This window comes from Mixophyes fleayi, chromosome 3 (assembly GCF_038048845.1).
Source record: "Mixophyes fleayi isolate aMixFle1 chromosome 3, aMixFle1.hap1, whole genome shotgun sequence".
In the NCBI taxonomy this organism is placed as follows: domain Eukaryota; kingdom Metazoa; phylum Chordata; class Amphibia; order Anura; family Limnodynastidae; genus Mixophyes; species Mixophyes fleayi.
This window is the reverse complement of record NC_134404.1, coordinates 278,684,391-278,709,462: the sequence shown is the minus strand read 5'-3', so window position 1 is coordinate 278,709,462 and position 25,072 is coordinate 278,684,391. Positions and strand designations below refer to the sequence as shown.

The 25,072-nt window shown below is 38.4% G+C and overlaps 1 protein-coding gene across 2 annotated transcripts in view; it reads right to left on the bottom strand.

Annotated features, from left to right (window-relative positions):
* LTBP1 (latent transforming growth factor beta binding protein 1) overlaps positions 1 to 25,072 on the bottom strand; it is a 348,337-nt gene that overhangs the window by 139,498 nt on the left and 183,767 nt on the right. For both annotated transcript variants that reach the window (XM_075203670.1, XM_075203671.1), the window contains 2 exons: positions 8,000 to 8,224; positions 7,436 to 7,704 (listed from right to left, as the gene is read on the bottom strand). In XM_075203670.1, the coding sequence (XP_075059771.1) occupies positions 7,436 to 7,704; positions 8,000 to 8,224 (494 nt within the window). The remainder of the gene's footprint in view (positions 1 to 7,435; positions 7,705 to 7,999; positions 8,225 to 25,072) is intronic.

Genomic DNA, 25,072 nt, shown 5'->3' with positions numbered 1-25,072 from the left:
ATTTTTTTTTTCTGGGACTTCTGCCTGCATAACATGGTGAACGAAGGGAATGTGTGAAAAATGTCAGACACCTGATTTCGTTTTACATTTTTCTGACAGTGTGGAAGTTTAGAATTTGATGGTTCATTTGCAAGTGATGCCAGTTGCTCAAAATGGATTTTGTTCAATCTCCTCTAGAAGAAAAAAAAGAGAGCTTCAAAAACATTTTCCTTGGATCAGCTACACAGCACGTTTATATCTAAAGCGAGTCTGGCATATTGTTGAAAAGTAATGCTATTAAATAAAAATGTCTGACATGTGTTACTATTGTTTCCTTATGTTTATAGCCTTTTGCTAAATGTACTAGGTATACAGTACATCAGTACTTGGAGGAGTTATTAGATGTTAACGACAAAAAGACATGTTAAGACACTTTATAATAGAAGTGAACATTGCCTCACAGAAGGTCATTCCATTCCATTTTGCTGTATTTTCATCCAACTGTGTATTTGAAGCAAGTCTTGAAATAGTGACGACAACACCCCAATCCTCAGAACAACTAACACAGAACAGAGGCAAAGATGCAGCACTCCACAGCACCCTATCAGGCATTTCTTCTCATTAGCTTAATTTGGACTGATTGATTGCTATAGGAAACATATTTTGACTTTTGCACCTACACCAGTTAATGTCTAAGAGCCTCGAGTAGCGTTGGACGCAAGCACTTTTAGCCAAGGATCCGTCTGTTCCGGATCTCGCCCTTGCACCTCTCTGCACTTAGGGAGGTGTAATGGGGAAGGTACTTAGCGAGCCTAGCAATGTAAACATGTGTTCACGCACTTTACATGCTATACTTGGTTGAAAGCAGCCGTAGATAGGTCTCTAGGAGACTTATCTTTTACAGGTGATTTCTCTTGGTGAAACCAGAGCTTTCTGTATTAAAAAAATTGTATCATGCGCACCGGCCCATAAGGGAGATAAATAGGTACCTTTGTGTAATTCGCTTAGGATTCTAAAGATCCATGAGACTTGGAATCCTATGTAAATTATAGGATGCAATTTACACTTACGATTTAGTTTAAATTGCATCCAACTCTAAATCCGCCCCAAGGGGGATTCAATTCCCCCCGAATTAGCGCAGGGTTAATCTATTACCGTTATTACGGTAAATTTAACCAAGCTTTCTGCTCGCAGCTTGGTGAGCTGCGAGCAAAAAGCCAGCGTTGAATCTACTGTAATAACGGTATTTAAGCAAACTATTACCGTAATAACGGTAATAGTGCACAGGCCGCGTTACTTTTTACAGTAACGCAGCCAATTGAATTCCCCCTGTGTGTCTAAGATCTAATGTAGTTAAGCACCAGTGATGTAAATTGAACTTGCTACTAAGGCTATATCCATTTCAACCATAACGAGATCTAAAGAAGAGATTTGTTGAAGTACAAATTGGGTTGATAAATCTGTGTACGCCCTATGCAGTACGCTGTACAAAACACACTACAGCAGGCTTCTCACTGGTAACTTCTATAAAAGGTTATTGTATTTTAAAGACACAGAAAAAGAACATTCCATTAGCCATAAAACAATGTTAGTTACATGATAGGATGATTATTGGTGGAGACGCGTTAGTATGATTTCCATAGAAGGACGGAATCCCACAGATGAAACTTATGAAAAAAACTTTTCCTTCTGACCCCTGTGGCAATCGAGCAGCACTTCATGTAACACAATATTGTGTCTGTCTCCAGAGAGAATTATTATAATTTCTAACACATAAAAATTGGCTTAACAGTTTTGAATGTCGTATTGAAATGACCTCAGTCTCAGCACGTGCCAAGCCCCTGTGTTACTACTCCTCCCTCATGCCATACCAATGGCATAATACATGTCAAAGAACACTGATAGATAAAGCAATGGGGGCATACCAAGCAAGGGAATTAGGGGAATATTTCTCAAGCCTTACTAATTTAAGTACCAGGACAATTTATCAAAGCCATAAAAATAGCGATATTATAGATTTCTCCATTATTTACTATCTTAATACTTAGTGCTGCTGTCACCAGAGATCTATATTGGGAAAGCAAAATGAGTGTATTTACTAAGCTGTAAAAAGCTTACCTTTATTTTATGGCCGCTGGAGAGTTACACTGCGGAGACATTACAGTCTGTGCATGCACGGACTTTCGGAGCAAACCAGGAAGTGAAGACTTTGCCACTGCAATAAGCTAGCGGCGAATGATATCAATAGGGGGGGACAATACTTCACCAAGGGAATCCTGTTTTCAGAAGCTTGTTCCGACAACCAAAGAATGATAAATAGATCAGAAAACTCTGAGCGCAAAGTGGCGAAGGATTAAATAGAATCCCAGATAATTGAAAATTAGGCCCCAAGCACGCTGCACAACAGGATGAACTAACCATTGTCAACGAGGTTCTATCCACAGATTATAGATTCCATTAAATGTAAATTTCAAATACATGGCTAAATGGAGAAGCAAAAATGAAACTCAAAAAAAGACCTGTTATAGTGCACAATTCAATAAAATTGATGCAGCTTCACTCATTTCTATCTATAGCAAATAAAACATTACAATTACATATCCTACTGCCATTCTGAAATATTATTATAAAACATTTAAAAAGCCACCATATAAAATAGTGAAAGCTAACATTTGACTTATGTTGTAGTTTCCCAATAATATTTTGTATTGGTAACTGTGATATTAATGTGAATGTAACCGTGCATGTTTTTCTTCAGTTTAGTAGTAAGGAATTATGGAATGGTTTCTTTTAATTGTGTTATTGTTTTTGTTTTATGGTTGCTATTTTCAAATTACAGCTAAGGTTTTCTTTTCTTTTTAAATAATGCCTTTCATTGAGGATATGGCAAGGAAGTACATATAATTGGGTAGAACCATCCATAAGAGAAGTTTATATTCAATAATTCATACTCATAATACCAAATTGAGGGCCAATAAAGTATAGGTATGCTTAAACAGGGGCATAGATGCAAGGGAAGACAGTGTAATTTTGCCACAATATAAACTATTGGTAAGACCTTATCTTGAATACAGAGTACAGTTCTGAGCACCACTTCATAAAAAAAGAAGTAGAAACTAGAAATGGTTGAGAGATTGGTGACAAACTTGATAAGGGTATGGAGTCATTATGTTTAGAGAAAAGGTTAGCCAGTTTAGGTATGTCTACTTTAGAAAAAAAGGTCATCTAAGAGGGGACATGATTAATATGTACAAATACATTAAGAGTCAAGACAGAAAACTTTCATGGGATCTTTTTACGCCAAGTACTGTATATAGGACACGTGGGCATGCCCTTAGGTTACAAGAGAAGAAGTTTCACAACCAGCAAAGGAAGGGGTTCTTTACAGTAAGGGCAGTCAAGATATGGAATTCAGTGCCAGGGAAGGTTGTGATGGCAGATTCAATAGATATGTTTAAGGAAGGGTTAGACAAATGTTTAGCTGATAAGGGTATCCAGGGTTATGACTGTTAATTATAATGAAGGACAGTAGTGGATGCAGGGAGAAATACGACTGCAATATTGGGTTAGGAGGGATTTTTCACGATCGAAACAGATTGGTGGTTGCTTTATCTGGATCAATTTCAAATATAAGTGAGGGATTGCAGGAGATCCAAATAGGTTGAACTTGATGGACTGGTGTTTTTTCAACCTCATCAAGTGGAGGACAAATACAAATATATGTACAAGGATCACAATAAGCTTCTAGAGATGAGATATAAGATATAAGAGTAGGATATAGAGAAAGAAAAGAAAGAGGATGTTTGGGAAAAGTGGAAAAACATGATTAAGAAAGAGGGAAAGGAATGGAAATATGTCAATGAACTGGCTGAGGAGATATCAACAGGAGAAATTATAGTCCCATACAACTCATATATCTGCAGATTGTTTTGAGTGATTGATTTATCTGATCCACCATATTTTGTTTAGGACTTGGAAGGATAGGATTTTAGTTACTCATGATTTTTTAAATCTTTTCTTATATGTATGTGAAAGAGCATAAAATTATGTGATCCAGTGATGTACGTCCATTTGCGTAATGTGTTTTGTGTGAAATAGCTCTGTGCATGCCCAGAAACTGACCTTACGCCAATGAACCCAAATGCATACAGTTCATGTCCGAACGCAAATTACATTTACAAAAGCCTACAACTTGAGGTGCAGAACGGGGGAGGTATGAGGCAGAGTAACATAGGCCATGTCCAGTAAGGGCGTTCCGATGCAGACGCGGCTGATTCAAGTCCTGGGTTTCTTGCAAGTGCGCCTGGTTTCAGCCGAATCATTCACACCTGCTACATGGCAGGTGTAAGTGCAGGTGTAAGTGCCAAATGATGGTGATAATTAACACAGCATAGTCTTTATTTTAAAAACTACACGTATGCGTGTCACTACCTAGCACAGAACTTGTGTATGTAAGTAAGATAGACTATAAAAATGGATTGTATGTACAGTAGGCATTGAAGATCTTAAATTATGTACTTGATGTAAACAAAAATATATATTTTAATCCCTAAATATGACCTCTAATCATGCTGAAATTTAGGGTGCAAATTCAATTCGATTTAATTTTTATTTGTCTCTTCAGGGAAAAAGATACTTTATCAATGAAGTGTATTCATAATTTTTAGCATTATTATAAATATTGTATACATATTTAACATATATATTATTTTACATGAGTATCATTATAACTGTTTTTCATGAAAAAAATGTTATATGTATGCAGCAGAATTACAAACAAATACAAGTTTAGGGAACTTCTTGAAGTAATTTATTTAAAAGTGAGTTTTCATGAACCCGTTACTATAAGCTGTATCCAATACTTTTACAATTCTAGAAATCCTGGAGGGAAGGTCAATTGGCAATGCAGGAGTGGGCATGGTAACACGATCTAGTTACTCTGGCCTCACCTCCACTGTGCCATGTCGCTATTCACACCTTTGCATAGTGAGATGGGGCCTTGATGCAGTGAATTGCGCCATCAAGCCGTGCCTCCGCCCAATTCAATAGAAATTCAGGGGTCTCCCAGGCATTCAGGGAGACTATCCTGTATGAAAGCAATAGGCTTAGACTAACCTTTGATTCTCCAGTTGTTTTCTGCCAACCAGGGAACACAAAAAATAGGCACACTATGTCACAAAATTTAATTTTACCCTATGAGCCAACAATTTTGAATGTACAGGGTAAATTCACCTCAACTCTAAGGGCCTGATTCAAAGAGTAAAGTAAAGCAGAAAAAAAGTAACTTTGTACCTTTGCAAAACCATGTTGCACTGGAGCTGGAGGTAAATGTAAAATCTGATGACAGATTTATAGTTGGGGTAGGGCATGTCCTAGATCAACTTTAAGTTTCAGTGTAAAAAATAAAACTATCAAGTATTTGAGTGCTACATGAAAAAACTGCCAGTATGTAACTTATGTGCAAAATAATAAACTAATTTGCACCCCTTGCAGTATAACATGGTTTTTCCAAGAGAAAATGTACTACATTTTTGCCTTACTTTCCTAAATGAATCAGGCCCTAAGTGGTTTAGTCAGTGACATGCTCTTGAGAGAAAACCGGAATTTCAGCAATAAAATAGGATTTTTTTTTAACTCTCCTCACAAAAGCAAGGCAGATGCTGAACGCATTAGTAATTGCTGGAACATTTTAGCCAGGAAGGTCTCTTGGCTGAATTAATTATGCAAACCTAACGATTTCCCTAGTTTGCCTTCCTCCAAGCAGGAAAACACTTTTAGAAATATGCAGGTTTATAGTGCATCCAAAACCTTGATTTATTTCCATACAAATTAATGCTTGTCACAGGGTGCTAGAGTAGCCTAGAGAAACTGGAAAAAGAAGTGCAGTTTTATGCCAAAAATTTCAATGAATAGAACCCTTGGGGAATTCATTTATTTGCCTATATTAAGAATTTTTTTTTTTTTTTTTTTTTTTTTACTGATAATGTAACAAACATTTCAGCAATCTCCTCCTTACATTCCAGACTGTCTGCAGTTAACCAGAAAATGGTGTATTCACTTTGCAGACTGAAAAACAGATTATTATCTCTTACTGTCAATTGATGTCTGCAGCATTTTATATTATCCATGGCTATACAAAAATGTAAACATTAGTAATTTTATGGTGGCTGGTAAATATTTGAAGCCACCATTCTCACAATCTGAATTATACCTGTTTCCTTTTAAAAGGGCAAACATGTAATATAAAGGAACACATGCACAGGCTACAATATACAATATACTGCAGATGCCCTACAAGAAAACACTCAATTTAACTGTCAATTTTCATAGAATTTTAAGTAAACAAAAAAAAATATTTTGTCCTTAGAACCTGCAACTGATACCTTTCAGTTAAGTAATACTGTATGTGATTCTATTTAAACTTTGCTTTGACTCTAGGCTTTGTGAAAGGATTGCCGTGAAAAACAACACAGTGGATCAAACTTCAAACCCAGAAATACCCACAATGCAACTTCAGTTTCTCAAATGAAATAACACACAATACCAGTTTAAGCTCAGTGCTGTAACTTCTGGATGAGTAAAACACATGGTACTGAAGCAGATGATACGCCAACAAGTTGGAAACTGTAGAAGGAGGATTATGTCTGATGAAAACGCAAGGTTTCAAAACTATCCATAAATTGTTCTTTTTCCTCTGGAAGGTAGGGTACCTCACAATCGAAATAAGTTATGAAGCACAACAAACACGTATGCAGAAGTAAATGCCAAGATTCCTCTGACAACATTATTCCGACTTGTGTGCAGGCAACTAAAATAGCATCTATTGTGATAAAGTGGTATTGCCATAGTAATATATGAATATATTACACATATGTGATGTCAATGTACCCAACTACCTAATGACTCACATCAAGAGGCATTCATCGTTTTCTATAGTTGTATTAGAAACACAGCAGGAGTACCTAGTGTATGTCTAGAAGGCACATGGTTAATTTGCACACTCTTCATCTGCTTTTTTGCGCAGGGCAAAAGTTAGGTTCACATTCCAAAGAGCAATTAAACTGCCCATTTACTCAAGTTTTCTGCAATGGAATGATACGGTCAGTCGGTTTTTCTTGTACAGTGGGAACCAATGATAAAAAAAAAAATCCTTGATCCACCAACTACCCGAATCAAAAAAATGTTCCTTAGCAAAAGACAACATTTTGCATATCTATGTACAGCAACCCATTACAACAAAGTTGTATGTTGCCCTTTAAATCTAAGCAAGATACAAGTTAGGCCAACGACATTGACTTTCATGGTACAGTATATTACCTTTCAAATAAGACAGGTGATAATATATACATATTATAAACTACAGAACACCCTCTTGTATAAGAAATATGTAATTATGACCACATACAATATTAGCTCTACATAAATAGCTTCAAGGGAGCAAATTAAAAATTCTTACCTGAGTACCTGTTGTTTCTTGGAAACAACGACCAAGTTGGGATTTTGCTGAAACTGGATATACATGGGATACAGTCTGCTGATATTGGTATCCGGTTTGGGGCACTTGATGCTTCTGGACACCATGGTAAGAAACATGTGTTTGCCCTATTGGATTCTCTTTTTTCTGAGTAGATGAAGAACTTTCAACTCGGGACACTTGGTGGAACTGTACAGACGCCTCAGGTGGGTGTTTCACATGAATGTTAACCATATTCGGTGGGAAATTAACTAGGAATAAAAAGAAACGTTGAATGCACCATATCGCACTTCCTTCTGTGGTGCCTGCTAGAAAACTAGGTAAATATTGTTAATATTATATTAAAAATGCTAAGTGTTTTGTTGACATAACCCATCCTTAACTAACAGGAGGTGTCATGTCTCCGGCTGCTCATGATGTTGGGGAGATGAGGAATGTTGGGTAAAATTTACATTACACTATTTTCTTTCCTCTGGTATATCTGCATTCACCAGTATCAACAATGTAAATGGCTAACAATAAAAAACAAGAAACCACATCACTTACCTTTAATTCCTTGCTGCCCTGTGACAGTGAGTGGTAAAGTATGTGTAGAATGAATGACATGAGATCCTGTTGCTTTCAACGAATGCTGCTGGTGTGGATACTGTTTCTGCCCGTTGCCGTTCTGCACTGGTATCTGGCAGAGTTTGCCGGTAAAATTAGGTGGACATTGGCACTTGTCTCGAGCAGCACATTGTCCTCCATTCATACACGATAGGTGACAAATCACTGAAACAACAAATGAAATGATACCCATTACTGTCCAGTGCAAATATTATGTAGATGTAGTGCATTACATGAAGATAAAGCTTATAAACGCCATTAAAACATTTTATAATGCACATGATTATATTTGAGATGTGTGTAACCTACTTATGTTCCATCTATACCCTGATCTGTACAGAGCGCTTTGCCGTACAGTAGTAGAACTGTTCATTGTAAACGGAGTCATGTGAGAATAATCATTTTAAATCTTAACTAATATAAACACTCATTGTGCAGAATTACACAGCAAATTCTCGCTATAGATTTAATTAAATTAAAGGATATGTGTTTATATTATTAGCATCTTCCCCACACATTAATTGTGCCTTATAACCATTTATCCATTAGAACAGCCTACATCTCTCATTTGGATTTCAAATCATTGCTATCTTTAGCTAAATGTAACAACTAGCAATCTATAAATGGCTCACACAGTCTGTGTGTCTACTGACCCTCCCACACCTTAGTGCTTGTAAAACTCTTTATTTTCCAGAGGAAAGACTTGAGGCCACACAGTTAGCAAGGTGACCGAATTTGACAAATTATGCACTACAAATTAGTTTTAGTTTGCAAAATACTTTTTATTGTTTATACATAAAACATTTCAAATGATCCATTGCCTAAATGGTATGTGATATTTTGAATGTTTCTGAATACTCAAACTGTGTAAAGTATACACTTTCAAATATTTCAAATATTGAGAGTAAGTTAACAAACTATGTACATCAATGCTGTAAACAGTATACCACCACCAATGCTGTATTTACTTTCTACTTAGTAAACTCAGTAATTTTATACAAAACGGCAGTGTAAACAATGTTATATATGCAAATATGCATGCCCACGCAGTCTACAGACACAAATTACAGAGTGACTAAACACCAAAATGGAAATTTTCATATATAAATCATGGAGATAAAATCAATTTACATCTTCTTTTTTTTTTACCTCCCCTACAGGAGGTCCAGGAGGAGAGGTCCATGTGGCAAGTATGGGGGGCATTGCAACATGATTAATTACATCTTCACTAAGGAAGTGGATGGGATGCGGGAAGGTGACCCTCTCTCCCGAGAGTCTGGGAGATCACCAGGGCCGTCTTTCCCATTGGGCACAATGGGCAGGTGCCCGGGGGCCCGTCGGAGGCAGCAAAAAAAAAAAAACCTGGAAAAGAAAAAAGACAATACTTACCTTGCGGTCAGCTGGCGATCCGGCTCCCTCCATGATCTCCTCCACCGTACGGCGCTCGCAGTGCATGTCGGGCGTGATGTCATCACGCCCGCCCGACATTCATTGCGGAGCGCGACGGAGGAGGAGACCATGGAGGGAGCCGGATCACCAGCTGACCGCAAGGTAAGTATTGTCTTTTTTTTTTTTTCCAGTTTTTTTTTTTTTTTGCTGCCTCCGATGGGCCCCCCTGGGCTGCAGGGCCCATATATATAATCATTTTTTTTTTTGTATATATAGGGGCCCCGGTGCACTGCTGTGCCCGGGGGCCCAAGATGTTCTTAAGAGGGCCCTGGAGATCACTCTGAAATTCTGGAGTCTCCCATACGTTCCAAGAGAGTAGGCAACTATGGATAAAATACATTATTCAGTACTAAGCTGACATTCCACTGTAGCTCCGTAGTATTCTATTGCAACCCTGTTCCAGTAAGCTGAAGCTCCTCTCACAACTTTAAGGTGTCCTTATGGGATCTCATGCAAGTCAAAAGACTGATTCTGCAGGAGTCTGAGTCACAGTGAAAAGCTGAATCAATCAGTCAATACAGTGCATTTCTGCAAAGCAAGTCTGCAAAACTGTCACTAAAACTCTGTAGTAGTAAGAGAAGGACCACCCTCCTAACAGGGTAAGAAGAGTTAGGGGTCTATTTATCAAGCAATGTAATGTCCCCAAAAGACACTTACCATGATTCAGCTGAAATTTGAAGGATCCTTCAAATATATGATCGTTGCATCGCAGTAGATATTGTAGATATCTGCTGCTTTGCATTCTATTCTGAACAGTCCCCATAAAATAGTATAGGGCCTGCTCCCTAACGCAATCTATCAAGTTCCGCAAGTGAGTAATTTTCTGAAACTTGTTATGTTAATGTATGCCAGCGTACATCTTCGTGATTGAAGTCTTCTCTTGACTTTTCATTTATGTCCAGCTCTGCTCCGAAGAGCTGAGCTGGACAGCGCATGTGTGGTGGGTTCATGTGATCACGAACTAGTCTGCTGTGCTGTCCCGTCTTACTGACTACTGGAGAGTTCCTGTGCGCAAGCCCAAGAATTTCAATCGGTGCACGCGGACAGACATTGTAAGGAGGTACAAAGAAGGGATGAAGAAATACAGACACGAGCACTTTTCTAAGACGTCATGGTAAGTTCTTTTTCTTCACAGAAGCAGCAGTTTATTGGAACTGCTTTTCCTGTGTTGGTTTTCTCATAAATATGAGAAATAGTTCAATATTTATCAATGCGATAAGGATTGAAATCTATTTTTCATTTTATGCGGTTGTTGGTAAATGTGTTCCGTAGAGAGAACATAGTAGACTTAGGGGCATATTCAATTGTTGGCGTTTTCCACCGCGGAAAAAGTATTACAGTTATTACGGTAATACTAAGCCGGATTTCAGCTCGCAGCTCCCTGAGCCGCGAGCTGAAATCCAGCGTGAAATGTACCGTAATAACGGTATCAACACACACTATTACCGTAATGACGTTAATAGTACGCGCGCCGCGTTACTTTAGACAGTAACACCAACAATTGAATATGCCCCATACAATACTTAGTATTAAGCATAAACTCTCAAGACATGTCAATATTATTCAGTTCAGTAATGCAGAGTACTTGCTACATAATATCAAATTGTAACTTTTCTTGCTCTTTAACAATATCTAGTATATAAAACAAAACAAAACAGGATCATATGCAACAAGAACATTCTTATGCTGACTATATATACCAGATTATCACATCTAAATTTCAGTATATAAATTGTAAAATAAGATAATATATGCAGATAAAATGAGTTTTGAATAGTCAAAAGAGGAACACTTAGCGGTAGAGGTGAGAAAAGATGTTGCTCAATTGTACACAAATTGAGTTTTGTGGTAGAATAGGCCGTTGTGCAGGAGAAAAGTTTTTTGTGATATACTTTTGCTTTGCCATTCTGCGCTGTATTTAAAAATTCATAATTACGTGGAATTTATGGTCAATGCATAGAGATGAGACAACAATGGTGTCAGATTATTCTATTTTGTTGTTTGAATTCCAGGGGATAAATGTATGAAGCTCCGATTTCTGTAAGCCGCGGGAAATCAGCAAGTTTGCAAGGGAAATTTAAAGCGGCAATGGCTTGTAAAGGCAAACTTGTCTTTACAAGCCATTGCCGCTTTAAATTTCCCCTGCAAAGTCGCCGATTGCCGGCGACTTGCAGAAATCGGAACTTGATAAATTTACCTCCATGTGGTGCAAAAGTAATAATGGGGAGTGGAACGCTAAAGGCCAAATTCTGGGAAATTCCAACTGTAGATTGAGGCAAAAGTATGGCAATCTCTCGTTTGTAGAGATCATGGTATGATCTGTGCATATATATAATTACCTTTGACATCCAACTTGAATTATTTTACTTTTAATTTCTACAGGTCTGAGAAAGCCCTGATTCAATATTTTGACATGGTTAAGCTGTGTCCTCAGTCAAGATGTAAGGAATCTTTTTTACATTAAACCTCATACCCATTTACTGTCATTGGGTCGGTACACTTATCAGAATAAATGAATAATTATGGCTGTAAATAGCATACCCCTCATCACTATGCAGTTCTTTGAAACAGAAGGAGGAGGATTTTTATCCAATTCGGATAATGTCCGATATATTCCTCTAGAGAGTGTCTATGATGGTAGACAGATTATGCTGCTATCTTTGTGCAAGTGCACCCATTTGTTCACAGTGCATTTTAAGGTACAAATCCACTTCTAGGTCTTTGGAACTGTTCCTCAAAAATCAATTTTTACCTAGATTTGCAGCTTTGTAGAAGCACCTGAAAATGGGCATTGGTAAAAGCAGAAAATGTAACTTCAAAGTCCATCCTACAATCACTTTAAGACTACTGCCTTTCTTTATATAAACCTGCTCGGTTTATCCTTATTGTTGTATTGGGACTATACTGATTGCATTTGCCCTTTTTATGTGTTTGAATGATTTTATTACATTGAATGAAGTGTGCCTAGAAATGTGCTTTTCTATTGACGTGCAACTGTAAGATGCAAAATGTGTCCCATTAAAAGAATATGATGATAACCGAATAGTCAAGTGCTTTCCCGTGGAGAAACTCTGCCAAAATGTTCCCTTTCCAAACCATTATTTCCCTTCAATAATATTGTCCTGCTAAACAAAGTATTTCATTACTAAAAATCAGTTACTACCTTTGCAAAGCTATGCGCTTATCTGCAAAACCAGGAGCATTATCACAAATGCTGATGTTTGGCATTACAAATGGCAATTGTGCTGTGGGCTGCACTTTTGTGAAAGAGCGTTATTGAGTTGTAGCCCAATCTATCATCATCATATGATATTTACACATTGGTATTGAAGGAGAGTATTGATTTGGCATACAATAAATGTATTTTTCTAAAACAATGGCACCTCTCATATAGGGCTAGTACCCTGTATTTGGTTCTGGCACAATGCAACTGTAAGTTCCAATTGAGTCAGGGTTATAAGTATTTCAAATAGTGCACATCTGTGTAGTAATGTGAATATAGAGAACACCCATTTATAATATGTTAAGGGGCAACTAACAATTGTATTCCAAAACTAGACCAGAGCAATTGTTACAAGATAGACACAGTATTTTTCTACACATGCTGCAATGCTAAGCAGTTTAATTGTTGCCTCCCTCCCTATCCTGAAATGCCTCTTTTGTCGATTCATTAAATAAACCAGCTTTACATCAGGTAATAACTAACTAAAGCATAGCTATATACTTTCTTATATGGTAATGTCCTAACATTACAGTACACATCACAAGAGAAGTCTATGATGTAGGAAGATGATACTATGGGTGTAAAGCTAAGTCTCCAAAATAGAAAAAAAAGTAAGCATAATGTATTCCAAGAATCATTACTATTTATTAAATGATACATTGTCTGATTATCCATCTTCTTAATGTCTTGTGTACTCTTTATGCAACTCTTCACAATTTCACATCCTTCATAGATTCCAATACCAGGCTTAAATGTAAAAATAAATACTGAAAATAAAATAATTACAAGAAAACTAATGGGGTGTATTAACTGTCTGTTCTAGTTCACCCAAATGTTAGTTTATTTGATAAGTACCATGGCATGAAATATGGCAATATACACATGAAGACATCCAACGCAAAAATTTTAGCATGCAAAAGGTCATAAAATAACTAGACTGTCCATAATCAGTTTAATAATTACATGTACGTCTTGCTGGATTAATAACGTACAAAAGGGTGCAATCCTTTTTCTTAAGTCTGCATTACCACCAAAGAAAAGTATTTTACTAAGGTGCCCCTACCCACTTACTAGACCCAAAGTGCTGTTCCATGCATCCCTTTGTCCCGGGGCTCTAATGAATCTATAATACATATCAATTAATCTAACTAACTTTAAATGTTGGTGAAGGATCTGTGTGAGCAAGAGGATCAATGACAAGATGTAATCTCTTGATCGCAACTTTTCATTGGCCCTACCACTGACACCCCGCTACCACCATCACTGAGTAGCCCCGAGGGCTCTGGCTAGTGGGGAGGGGCACCTTAGTAAAGAGGAACATTTTTACTGTACACAGCTCATCTTTAGTTAGGAACTTCTTCATGTAAATATATTGACATGGGACATAGATTATGTGTTGTATATGAGTTTTTGCATTGAACGGTTAGACAGGAAACCTGTCATTTTAAATTGTTTGGATTAGAACTATTCACAGGGCAGCTATATTTTGGTCCATTGCAACTTGCCTGGTTTGGTTCCATGTAAATCACATCTGATGTAAGTGAGAGAGCTGCTGTTACTTTTGATTAACAAAACAGTTTTTGGTGTGCATGTGTGGTGGGATAGTAAAAACTAAAACTGTAACAGAATTGAATGGTTCCCTCCAAGTTTTTCTTGCTTTTTTGGAAAAGCATTGCAAAGAAAGTTATTTATGATTTTGTGTAAGAAACAAAATAGCCTAGGCAGCAGCATGCATAAAATGTAGATGATTGGGTTTTAGGCTGTTATGTTGCAGATGGAAAAGTGAAAAAGAGTGTAAACAACACACCAGCAAAAAGGAAAAGGAAGCAGAACAGTACCTGGAGAGCAGGGAACAGGTCTGAGGTAGGGGAAATTGGAATGTGCACCTGAAAAGAGGGGTAGGTTTAGGCAGAAATCAAACATACAATAAAAAGGAAACACAGAGAAGACTTAAACAAGAGGCCATAGATCCCATAGCATCATGCATTGCAGCATCTTATCTTTTTATATAGATCAGACGTGAAGGCAACCAGAGTGGGCATGTGTTCCAACATTATAGTAGATCATATACCTACAGTACATAGACAGGTGTACATAGCAGATGCATGGTTACAAAGTAAAACATTTAGCATGAAAAAAATCACAGTATCAAAAAAAAAAGCAGTATCAATTAAGAAAACTCAAAAACACATGGGTTATATTAGTTCTTCATGGGGTACACTGGGGCCCGCCATAGAGATGGAAATAACATATTTTATATAAAAACCTACATTATATATCATTAATTTACAATAATGTACAAAATAGACTAATTTTATGATTTTGATCACAGAGATATATATTCTCTTTCCCACACGTCAATTCAAGCTTAGAGAGATAGTATGATTGATTAAGAGATAGACAGTTTTCTCAATATACACAAATGCAATAATGTAACCAAACAACCAATAGATGCATGTACAGACCAGGGGGTAAATTTATCAAGCTGCAGGTTTGAAAAAGTGGAGATGTTGCCTACAGTAACCAATCAAATCCCAACTGTCATTTTGTAGAATGCACTAAATAAGTGATAACTAGAATCTGATTGGTTGCAATAAGCAATATATTCACTTTTTCAAACCAGCAGCTTGATAACTTTACCCCCAGAATTACAAACGCTACAAATATAACTATATCCTGTAAGTGACTGTTGCAATATAGGCATCAGTTACAAGACTAAAACAAGAATGTTCAGCAATTAAAAAGTGTTTTTTTTCCCCAAGCAATGTGAGTAACGTGACAGCTTATACTTACATAGATGGTAACCTTGCATGAACATCCTCTACAGCAGGGGTAGGGAACCTGTGGCTCTCCAGGTGTTGTGAAACTACAAATCCCAGCATGCCTTGCCACCTCTCTGCTGGTTATCTACTGGCAAAGCATGCTGGGACTTGTAGTTTCACAACACCTGGAGAGCCGCAGGTTGCCTACCCCTGCTCTACAGAATATAAGACTGAAACAGTCTGACACAGTTTGTGAGATATTTAATGAGGCTATGGTTGACCACCCACAGTGCTGGTGGCACCTAGAGAATAAAAGCAGGATCTTTAGTTTATATTTTATTATCTTATCTCGGCACCTCTAACCACATCTACTAAACTGCTACAGCAGGAGAATACAGTCACTCAGAGCAATTAATTTAAAGCATCCTGTGCTGCTATTAATTGCGCTCCAAATTTCCATTAACTGAACTCTGATTGGCTGCTCTTAGTGGGGCAGCGGGAAATGAAGCAATGAGCTCCTGCAGCGACAGATGCTGTATTATTCACTGGGTGGAGGTGGAGCTATAATCATTGAATGTTTGACTATCTTAGTTGTATGTAGCATTGTATTCACTTGTCATTCTGTTAAAGTCCGTGGTCATAGTCATTTTAAATGGACATGAGGTTGTACTATCACCTAGTTAAAGATATTACTAAGGTGTCCCTTCCCTTAGCTGGAGCCACTGGGCTCCTCCTTGTGGATGTTTTTCCCAGGGCAACTACATTCGTCTTATAGCCCCGGACCGAACACCAGGAGATTAAGAAGGGGGGAGGGGCTTGCAGATGGATGACTATTAATATTTTCATTAGTGGGGGTGCATTATTTGCTAGATTTGGGACTGTAATAATATACAGGCAATGGTCTAGCATGATTGGCTACAGGGGATGGATTCATGGCCAGGGTTTTCTATGTCAAGAGCGATATCCCCTACATAATCCTATCCTGTAATTTGTTTTGCTGGTATGGAGCTTCAAAACTGCTCCGTGGTAATGTCACTAAATACTGCTACTGTGAAAATCAGACAGAACATTCTGTGTTGTTATTAAAGGAGACAACTCCTGTGGCAACTTGGAGACACATTGAGGCCAATGAGTGACAACACGGCTGACAAACCCTTTCCCCTCTCTGCCATCTTTATATAATGTAGACACAAATGGCATTATGCTCTGTTCAATTTCCCCTAATTTCGGTACTGTGTCAGTGGACACGATATGTTCTTACAAATGCAGACTACTTACACAACTTGCTAGATACAGTAGTGTAATTGTTTATTTCTCCTTTTCCTTTGCACTTTATCAGTAGACACACAGGAGCATTATTACACCAATTACTGTACTCAAAAATGATTAGGGTTTAGATATGTGAAACTGGCTTATATTCTTTACAGGCATAGGGGTATATTTACTATGGTGTGAAAAAGTGGAGATGTTGCCTACAGCAACCAATCAGATTCTAGCTGTCATTTTGTAGAATGTACTAAAAAAATAAAAACTAGAATCTGATTTGTTGCTATAGGCAACATCTCCACTTTTTCAAACGCGCAGTTTAGTGAATATTCCCCATAGACTTGATCTTCAGCCTGAACTGTCTCATTTTCTTGTGTCTAGTCTTCAAACATCTTTTGAAAACTGAAAAGGACAACTCAAAACATGACCACAGGAACCTAAGGAATGGCAATCTCATTTATCCTCAACACCCAAATAGATGATCTTTCAACCATATTAGTCATGTCCGAAAAGGTGAAAGTGAATTATTAGACCACTTGCATGTATAAATCATATTCTTAGGTCACAAACTTTTGCACAAATAGACATAATAAATCACAATGTATGCTGTATCCTCTTATTACACCCACCACGTGCATGATAGCATGACTAAGATACATACTGTATTAGTTCTAAAGCCTGAAGGGTGAAGCTGCCATGGAATTCATACATTGTGACGTCAGTACAAGCTTTTTATTCATTTCCTGCTAAGACTAAATGAGCATATTGGAAATTAAGAGATAGTCATCAAATAACATGAAATGAGAAAGGAAAGTAAGACAAACAAAACAAATAAGATTAGAGTATGGTTATTATACATAGGCATATGTGGTTAATGGACATGGAATATGCACCAAGCCCTCTAAATGGAATATGAATTTTAAATATTTTTGATAGCCACATTATCCAGTAATTGAAGCTGGCATAAGCAAAGGGAAATAACTGAAGTTGAAAATGTATGAAGAAGAGCACTAATTTTAAGAACATAAAACAAAAGCTTTCTTTTAAACAACGTGAATGTATTATCTGTACTTGGAAAAAATTATACTTGTTGAAAGTAAAAAAGAAGTCTTATTTATTTGACTATGAGTCTGTGTAATTTATGTATTTCTATATTATATAAACTTTTCCAATTAAGACAAAGTTATTGTACAATTAGTGTAGTGAAAAGCTATGGTTCTTCTGGGTTCTGTTTATTATCCTATGATGAGCCAAAACTGCCGTTTCTCTGGAGTTTGGCTATTGCAGGGCTTCATGCTATAATTTCTAAAAGGGTATAAACAGTGGAAAAATCAGTGATCATAGACCAAAGGCCAGCAAAATAAGGCCAGCTCAGGATGGCGTTACTTGCCTTTAACATGGGATCCAACTGAAGTCTCTCCATCTTCGCTGCATCCCTTATCGTGTCAAAGCACTATGCGCATTCGTCAATGTCAGCAACACATGCGCATAGCACTTACTTGTTGCACTCGCAGCGTACAGCTAACAGTGAATAGGAAAATATTATCACACAGGAATGGGGTTCTCCACACAGTCCCAGCAAGGAAAATAGCAGTGGTACTTCATTGTGTGCAGGGGTGGGAGTCTGATAAATTTAAATACAACTATAAATACATATAGATATATATAAGCATACGCAAGGGTTGCTTACAGGTGCCTACAATTCCTCTGCCCCCCAAGCACACTCAGCGCAAGTCTAGATATATAAGAACATTTGTAGTAAAGCTGTAATATTGCAGCATGTATGAATAAAGCTAGCCACACACAGTACAAATTAGAGCTAAGATAGATTCCTGTTTCAAGTAAGTAGCTTGACCAATGTGATCATAGCTATCCTACCATAGATGTAAAAACAAGTAACAAAAAACAAATACTAACCTAAAATTCAAACAACAAATTAACATAATTGGCTGGGAAACACTGAAGCTTCCATTCCTCGCTGAAAATGGCTTCACGTAATTGGATATGAAGTGATCACATGACACTCACATCCAATCGTTCTGCCCTCTTTGGTCGGGAACGTTTGCTACTTCATTCTCAATGGGCTGAATCATTCTTGTGAACATTAACATTATCATAGTCCACAAAATGGCTACCAGCATGGTACGTAGGTGACAGGCAGCAAGCTGCCATATGACTTGTGGGTCTAATTCTTATTAGGAGAAAAGATTTAACTCAGGTGAAAACTGTTGTTTTTTGCCAGAAAAAGACTTATTTTTCACTTCACTACATTTATTAAAATGTTTACCTCTGGAGAAGATGCTGATTTTTCCAGCACAATACGCAGCTGAGTGATTAAATAGGATGTCAGGCATCCATTAAACTTGATTTAGCCTGGTAGGCACCCTTAGCATCTATTTTTTTCCAAGTACAGATCTACAGAGGACAGTACTAGCTGAACGTTTAGTCCATAACAGAAGCTAGACATTGAAATGGTGCTTTGAATTCCATTCATGGTTGCTACATCAGCACCACTGTAACCATTATTATCTATTATCTCATTGACTGCTGGAGAACTTAAATAGCTACAGTACAAAATCATTGAAGGAGTTAAAACAGATAGGAAGGGATAGAGAACACGTAGTCTCGAAAGATGATTCCTTTGCGTTCTTGATATGTTCCTGGGGGTTCCGAGCCAGGCCCAGGGCGGCTACAAGACTTGGAAGTGTCTTACACCTTGTTGTATTCCCTCCCCCATTACTTCTTACCATGGCAGGCAGAAGGTGGGTGCAGCATCTTTGATTCCGGAGACTGGGAGTGTGGCGCTTGTCTGTGACATCAGATGCAAGCATCACAGTCCCAAAGTAACACTGACACGGAAGAGCAGCAGACGGCAGCTTTACATGTAAGAGGGGCTCCATGTCGGGGAACCGTGGGGGTATAAAAATTATGTCGGTCATTCAGTGCCCACCAAACCATTGGCACCCTAGGCAACCATCCAGGTAGACCTTATAGTACTGTCAGTCCTGGCCAGACCCCTTCAGAGTGAAACAGTGATATACTGGAGAATGAATTAATTGGAGTCACTACTCAATCTAGCTCTGAACCAAAAGTTATGACTAATAACTTAATAGTTCATATGGCCCCTCAACTCCTATGAAATAAAAAGGCAGAGAACAAAATAAGAACAGGGGAGGGGTGGCACCATAGAGCATAGACATTGAGGTGCAATTGGCTGAGATGAGAGAGAAAGCATGGTAATTATACACACACAAGCCAGAGCTAATCACTAGTGTACCAGTAGTGTTGATGTTCAGATAACTGAAGTGAGCCTACCAAAAGTGGGGTAACTCTAGAATCTGAGACTGACATTTTTTTTGTGGCAGCTGAGAGACAAAATGGGACATTGGATGTATGAATTACAAATTGTAAACTTGGCCATGGTATGGTTGCAGATTTATGTTGTGCAACGCTTTACCACTGTTGAAATATTGCTTGCCACCTGGTGTTCTTATTTAAGCTTAGTTTGCTGTGAAGATAAAAATAACTTGGTTTGTTTACTTTAACTAGCCTCTGTGTGAGTTTGGTGGTCTGCCTATTTGCTGTTATCCAATTTTGTGGAATTAAGGTGAATGGAATAGAATCACCACATGCCCTCAAATCTTCCTCACTGTCAATAGCAACACAATTTCCTCAGTCTCCCAAGCCCGCGGCTTTGTTGTTACACTTGACTCTGCCCTTTGCTTTACTCCTAACATTCAGTCTCTATCCCAGTCCTGTTGATTCCACCTTAAAAACATTGCCAGAATACCCCATTTTCTTACTCAACATGCTACCAAAACCCTTATCCATTTTCTCATCATCTCCCATCTTGACTACTGCAACCTCCTACAATCTGGCATTCCCGACACCCATATATCCACACTTCAATCCATCCTAAATGCTGTTGCAAAAGTGCTCTTCCTCTCTCACCACTCCACATCTGCTTCACCACTTTCTAAATCCCTACACTGGCTCCCTGTGTCCTCCAAAATGCAGTTCAAATTACTTACCTACAAAGCCATCAACAACACCATCCCTTCATACATCTCAAATCTCATATCAAAATAATCTCCTTCTCGCCTTCCTAGATCTATCTTTGACCTGCACCTTGTCTAGTCTCTGGTAACCACCTCTCACTCGAGCCTACAAGACTTTTCCTGTACTGCTCCCCACTTATGGGATTCCGCACCTCGCCCAATCAGGCTTCCCATAGCCTTCAAATCTTTAGACGTTCTCTAAAGGCCCATCTCTTTTTTAAGGCTTACCTTATCCCTGATGATACTTTTCTTCACTAATACACCGTCACAGTTGTCCCAATCTCCACTCTAAGCCACACTCGCTTTTTGTTTCAGCGGTGCCTTTATCCACTTACAATGTAAGCTCTTTAATGAGCAGGGGCCCCTACCCTGTGTTTTTCATGTCTACCTTTATTTTGTCTGCCTTGTATATCCTTGTTTTATATATGTCCCTGTTTAATGTATGTCCTTGTTTTATGTATGTCCTATTTTACCTACTGTACAGTGCTGCGGAGCACTGTGGTGCCTTACAAATCTACGATAATAAAAATGATAATAGCAGGGAGTGAGTGGACTGAGTATCATCACAGGGTGTTATTAGCATGAAACAACTGTTTATATGAAGACAGATATACAGTATAGTTGAGAAAGATATAAAGATAAATCTGCATAAAATAGTATACATCCCCACCATGGACTCATTGCCTTTCATACTATATCTCAAATCATTCTATATAAATATTAATGTCTCCTAAATTCAATAAAATTTCATTCACCACATGTATTGTTGTCATGCTTTGTGTTGTTTGTGACTTTATAAAGTAGGTTTTTATAGTCATTTGTGTCAAGAAATCAGATGAGGCGTATACTTTTTTCTATGTATGTTACTGAAGAACATGTCTTTTTATACTTATATTAATGTGCATTTATCATCTACATACAGTGAAGTCGGGGATTCACGGCCATTTAGTGGTCTGAACCAATATTCATATGGATACAGTCTATCAACTCACTAAGAACCAACACTGCATTATCTGTTCATAAAGAGATGTCACTAGTTCCTAGTGAATTGACAGGCTGACGTCTTATATACACCATTTGGCCACACCTGTTAATTATTTAATTGAGGTGTTTCAATCAGACCTGTTGTCAGAGGTGTATAAAATCCTGCACCTGGCCATGCAGTCTCATTTGCAAACATTTGTGATACAAAATGGGTCGTACTGAAGAGCTCAGTGACTTCAAGCGTGGTACTCTGATAGGATGCCACCTTTGCAATAAGACGGTTCGTGAAATTTAATCCGTGCTGGATATTCCACGGTCAACTGTAAGTGATATTATTATAAAATAGAAGCATTTAGGAACACCAGTAGCTTAGCCATGAAGCGGGAATACCACGTAAAATCACTGAGTAGCGCTAACGACTGCTAAGATGTATGGTGCGTAAAAGCTGCCAACACTCTGCTAATTCCATAGCTGAAGAGTTTCAAACTTCCACTGGGATTAATATAAGTACAGAAACTGTGTGGCGGGAGCTTAATGGAATGGATTTCCATGGCCGGGCAGCTGATTGCATGCCTCACATCACCAGACCAATGCCAAGCTTTGGAATTGAGTGGTGTGAAACACACCGACACTGGACTGTGGAGCAGTGGAAAGGTGTTCTGTGAAGTGACAAATCCTGCTTCTCTGTTTGGCAGTCAGAAGGCCGAGTCTGGGTTTGGTGGACACCAGAAGAACGTTACCTGCCTGACTGCATTATGCCAACTGTGAAGTTTGGTGGAGGAGGGATAATGGTATGGGGCTGTTTTTCAGAGTTTGGGCTAGGCCCCTTATCTCAAGTGAAGGGCATTCTTAATGCTTCAGCATACCAAGTCATTTTAGACAATGCTATGCTTCCAACTTTGTGGCAACAGTTTGGGGAATGCCCTTTTCTATTCCAACATGACTGTGCCCCACTGCAAAAAAGAAGGACTACAAAGATATGGTTTGATGCGTTCGGTGTAGAAGAACTTGACTGACCCACACCTAGCTGTGACCTCAACCCCATTGAACACCTTTGGGATAAACTAGAACAGAGATTGCAAGTCAGGCCTTCTCGACCAAGATCAGTGTCTGACCTCATAAATGCTCTACAGAATGAATGGGCACAAATTCCCACAGAAACACTCCAACATGTTGTGGAAAGCCTTCCAAGAAGAGTGGAAGCTGTTATCGCTGCAACAAGGGGACCAACTCCATTTTGAAGTGTATGTCTTTGAATAGAATGTCATTACAGTCACTGTTGGTGTGTGGGCCAAGTGTCCGAATACTGATTCATTAAAGAAATTAGTTTATTATTTTGCACATATGGAAAATACTGACTGTTTTTTCATGTAGCACACAAACACTTGATAGCTTATTTGTACACTGAAATTTAAAGTTGATCAAGGACATGCCATACCCCAAATATAAATCTGCCATCACATTTTAAATTTATCTCCCCCTCCAATGCAACATAGTTTTGCCTAACTTACTTTTGCTTAAACTTCCTTAATGAATCTGGCCCATAGTGTATATTTGATCAGCCCAAAATGGCTTCCTCACCTATGTGTAGGTGACAAGTCCACTTTAGGAGCCCCTTGCTATGACAGTGTCCTTACATGCAGTATGAAATGCAATAAAGTTAAGATTATGTAACTATTCATTTTAAGTTGACTTACTGTGTGCACTTAATTGTAATATCTGGGTGAGATTTTGACACGCAATAAGAAATAAATGGTTGTCAAGAAGGTCATAATAACTAGTAAAACATTACATTTCTAACTCGGAAAGTCACAGTTACAGTTACAACAGTCACTAATTTCAGCCTTCTACAATACCATGTTTGGACTGTCTTCAGGGATTTCTAGGATTTCAACTCAACTCACTTTACACAGCACCTTACTACTGGAAAACCAGGCACATAAATTGTTTAGCTTTCACAGTTTCCCCTGGCATCGGTTTATATGCCAACAATTAATCAACATTCATTTGATGGCAGCCATATGAAACAGAGACCAAGACGTCTGCATGGGAGCGGGCCAAGAACACTCAACTTAAACAAGAGGGTCGGAGCCAAGCACCTTGCATAGCAGTTTTCAGACATTGTTTTCTAGATACATTTCAAGATGTTAGTGTTAACAGCCAAAAAAAGTATTCTTAACCAATCTAATCCTATAAATAACTATGGAGCATAAAGTATGTTACTATAGACTAATTTATAATGAAAGAAATACCCATGGCAAGGCTTCACTAGCTGTAAACACTGGATGTATGCCTTAGATTATGCTTCAAGTCAGACGTTTTCTTTATGGATCTGGGCTTAGACCCAGGGAACCGAACAATTAACATTTTCATACATTCACGATATGAACAATAACAACCTACTGACTTTAGATGGAGAAACCATATATTGTGGGAAAACAGTACATAGGTTCAAGAAGCCAAAAATGGTTAGTTCAGCTTATCTTTGTTACCTTTCCAAGAATAAGTTTTTTTATGTAGCACAAGTAAAGCAGTTCTATTTTTCCAGCTTGTACAAGTAACGTTTGTGAAAGTAATCAATAAATCTTTCACCATTAAATATGGGCTCTCCTTTCCTTATCAATCTTGCAAAACTTAAACCTCCCAGAGTAAGACTGCAGTCCTGTTCCTGTTCCTGCTGTCTTGCTCCTAGGAATTTCCCAGAACCCTTTTCATTTGCATTCTCCAGACTGCAGCACTTGAAAAACATGGAAAATTAGCTTGGCTCATGCCAGTTGTTGATAGACACTTGGTTGGACAATCCACAGAATAAGGTAAGTGTGATACAGAAAATCCAAGACTATAAATCTGGTATTCAAGCCAATGGCAGCATCTTCTAGATCGGTAGTGCTCAGGCGCGGGCTGGGAGAGGCGTGGCCGGGGGGCACACAGGCGGCCGCATCGCATGAAATGGGATGCAGCCACGTCATTGATGACGCGGCCGCATCCCCTGTCATGTGATGCGGCCGCCTGTGCGCTGATGTGGCCGCATCTGATGTCATCAGATGCGGCCGCGGGGGAAAAAGGTGTTTTTTTCATCCGGGGGGCGGCCGGCCGGCCTACCCCCCGGCCCTAATAGCTGTCCGACCGGGCCAGCCCACCCCTGGTAGTGCTCAACTTTATTTTATTTGGAACTCCAAGTATCAGTGTGACTTTGTTCTGGGAACACAAAATAGGTGTTTTCCAATAAAATGCATGGCATATGTGACAATCAGTAACACTTCAAAACAGA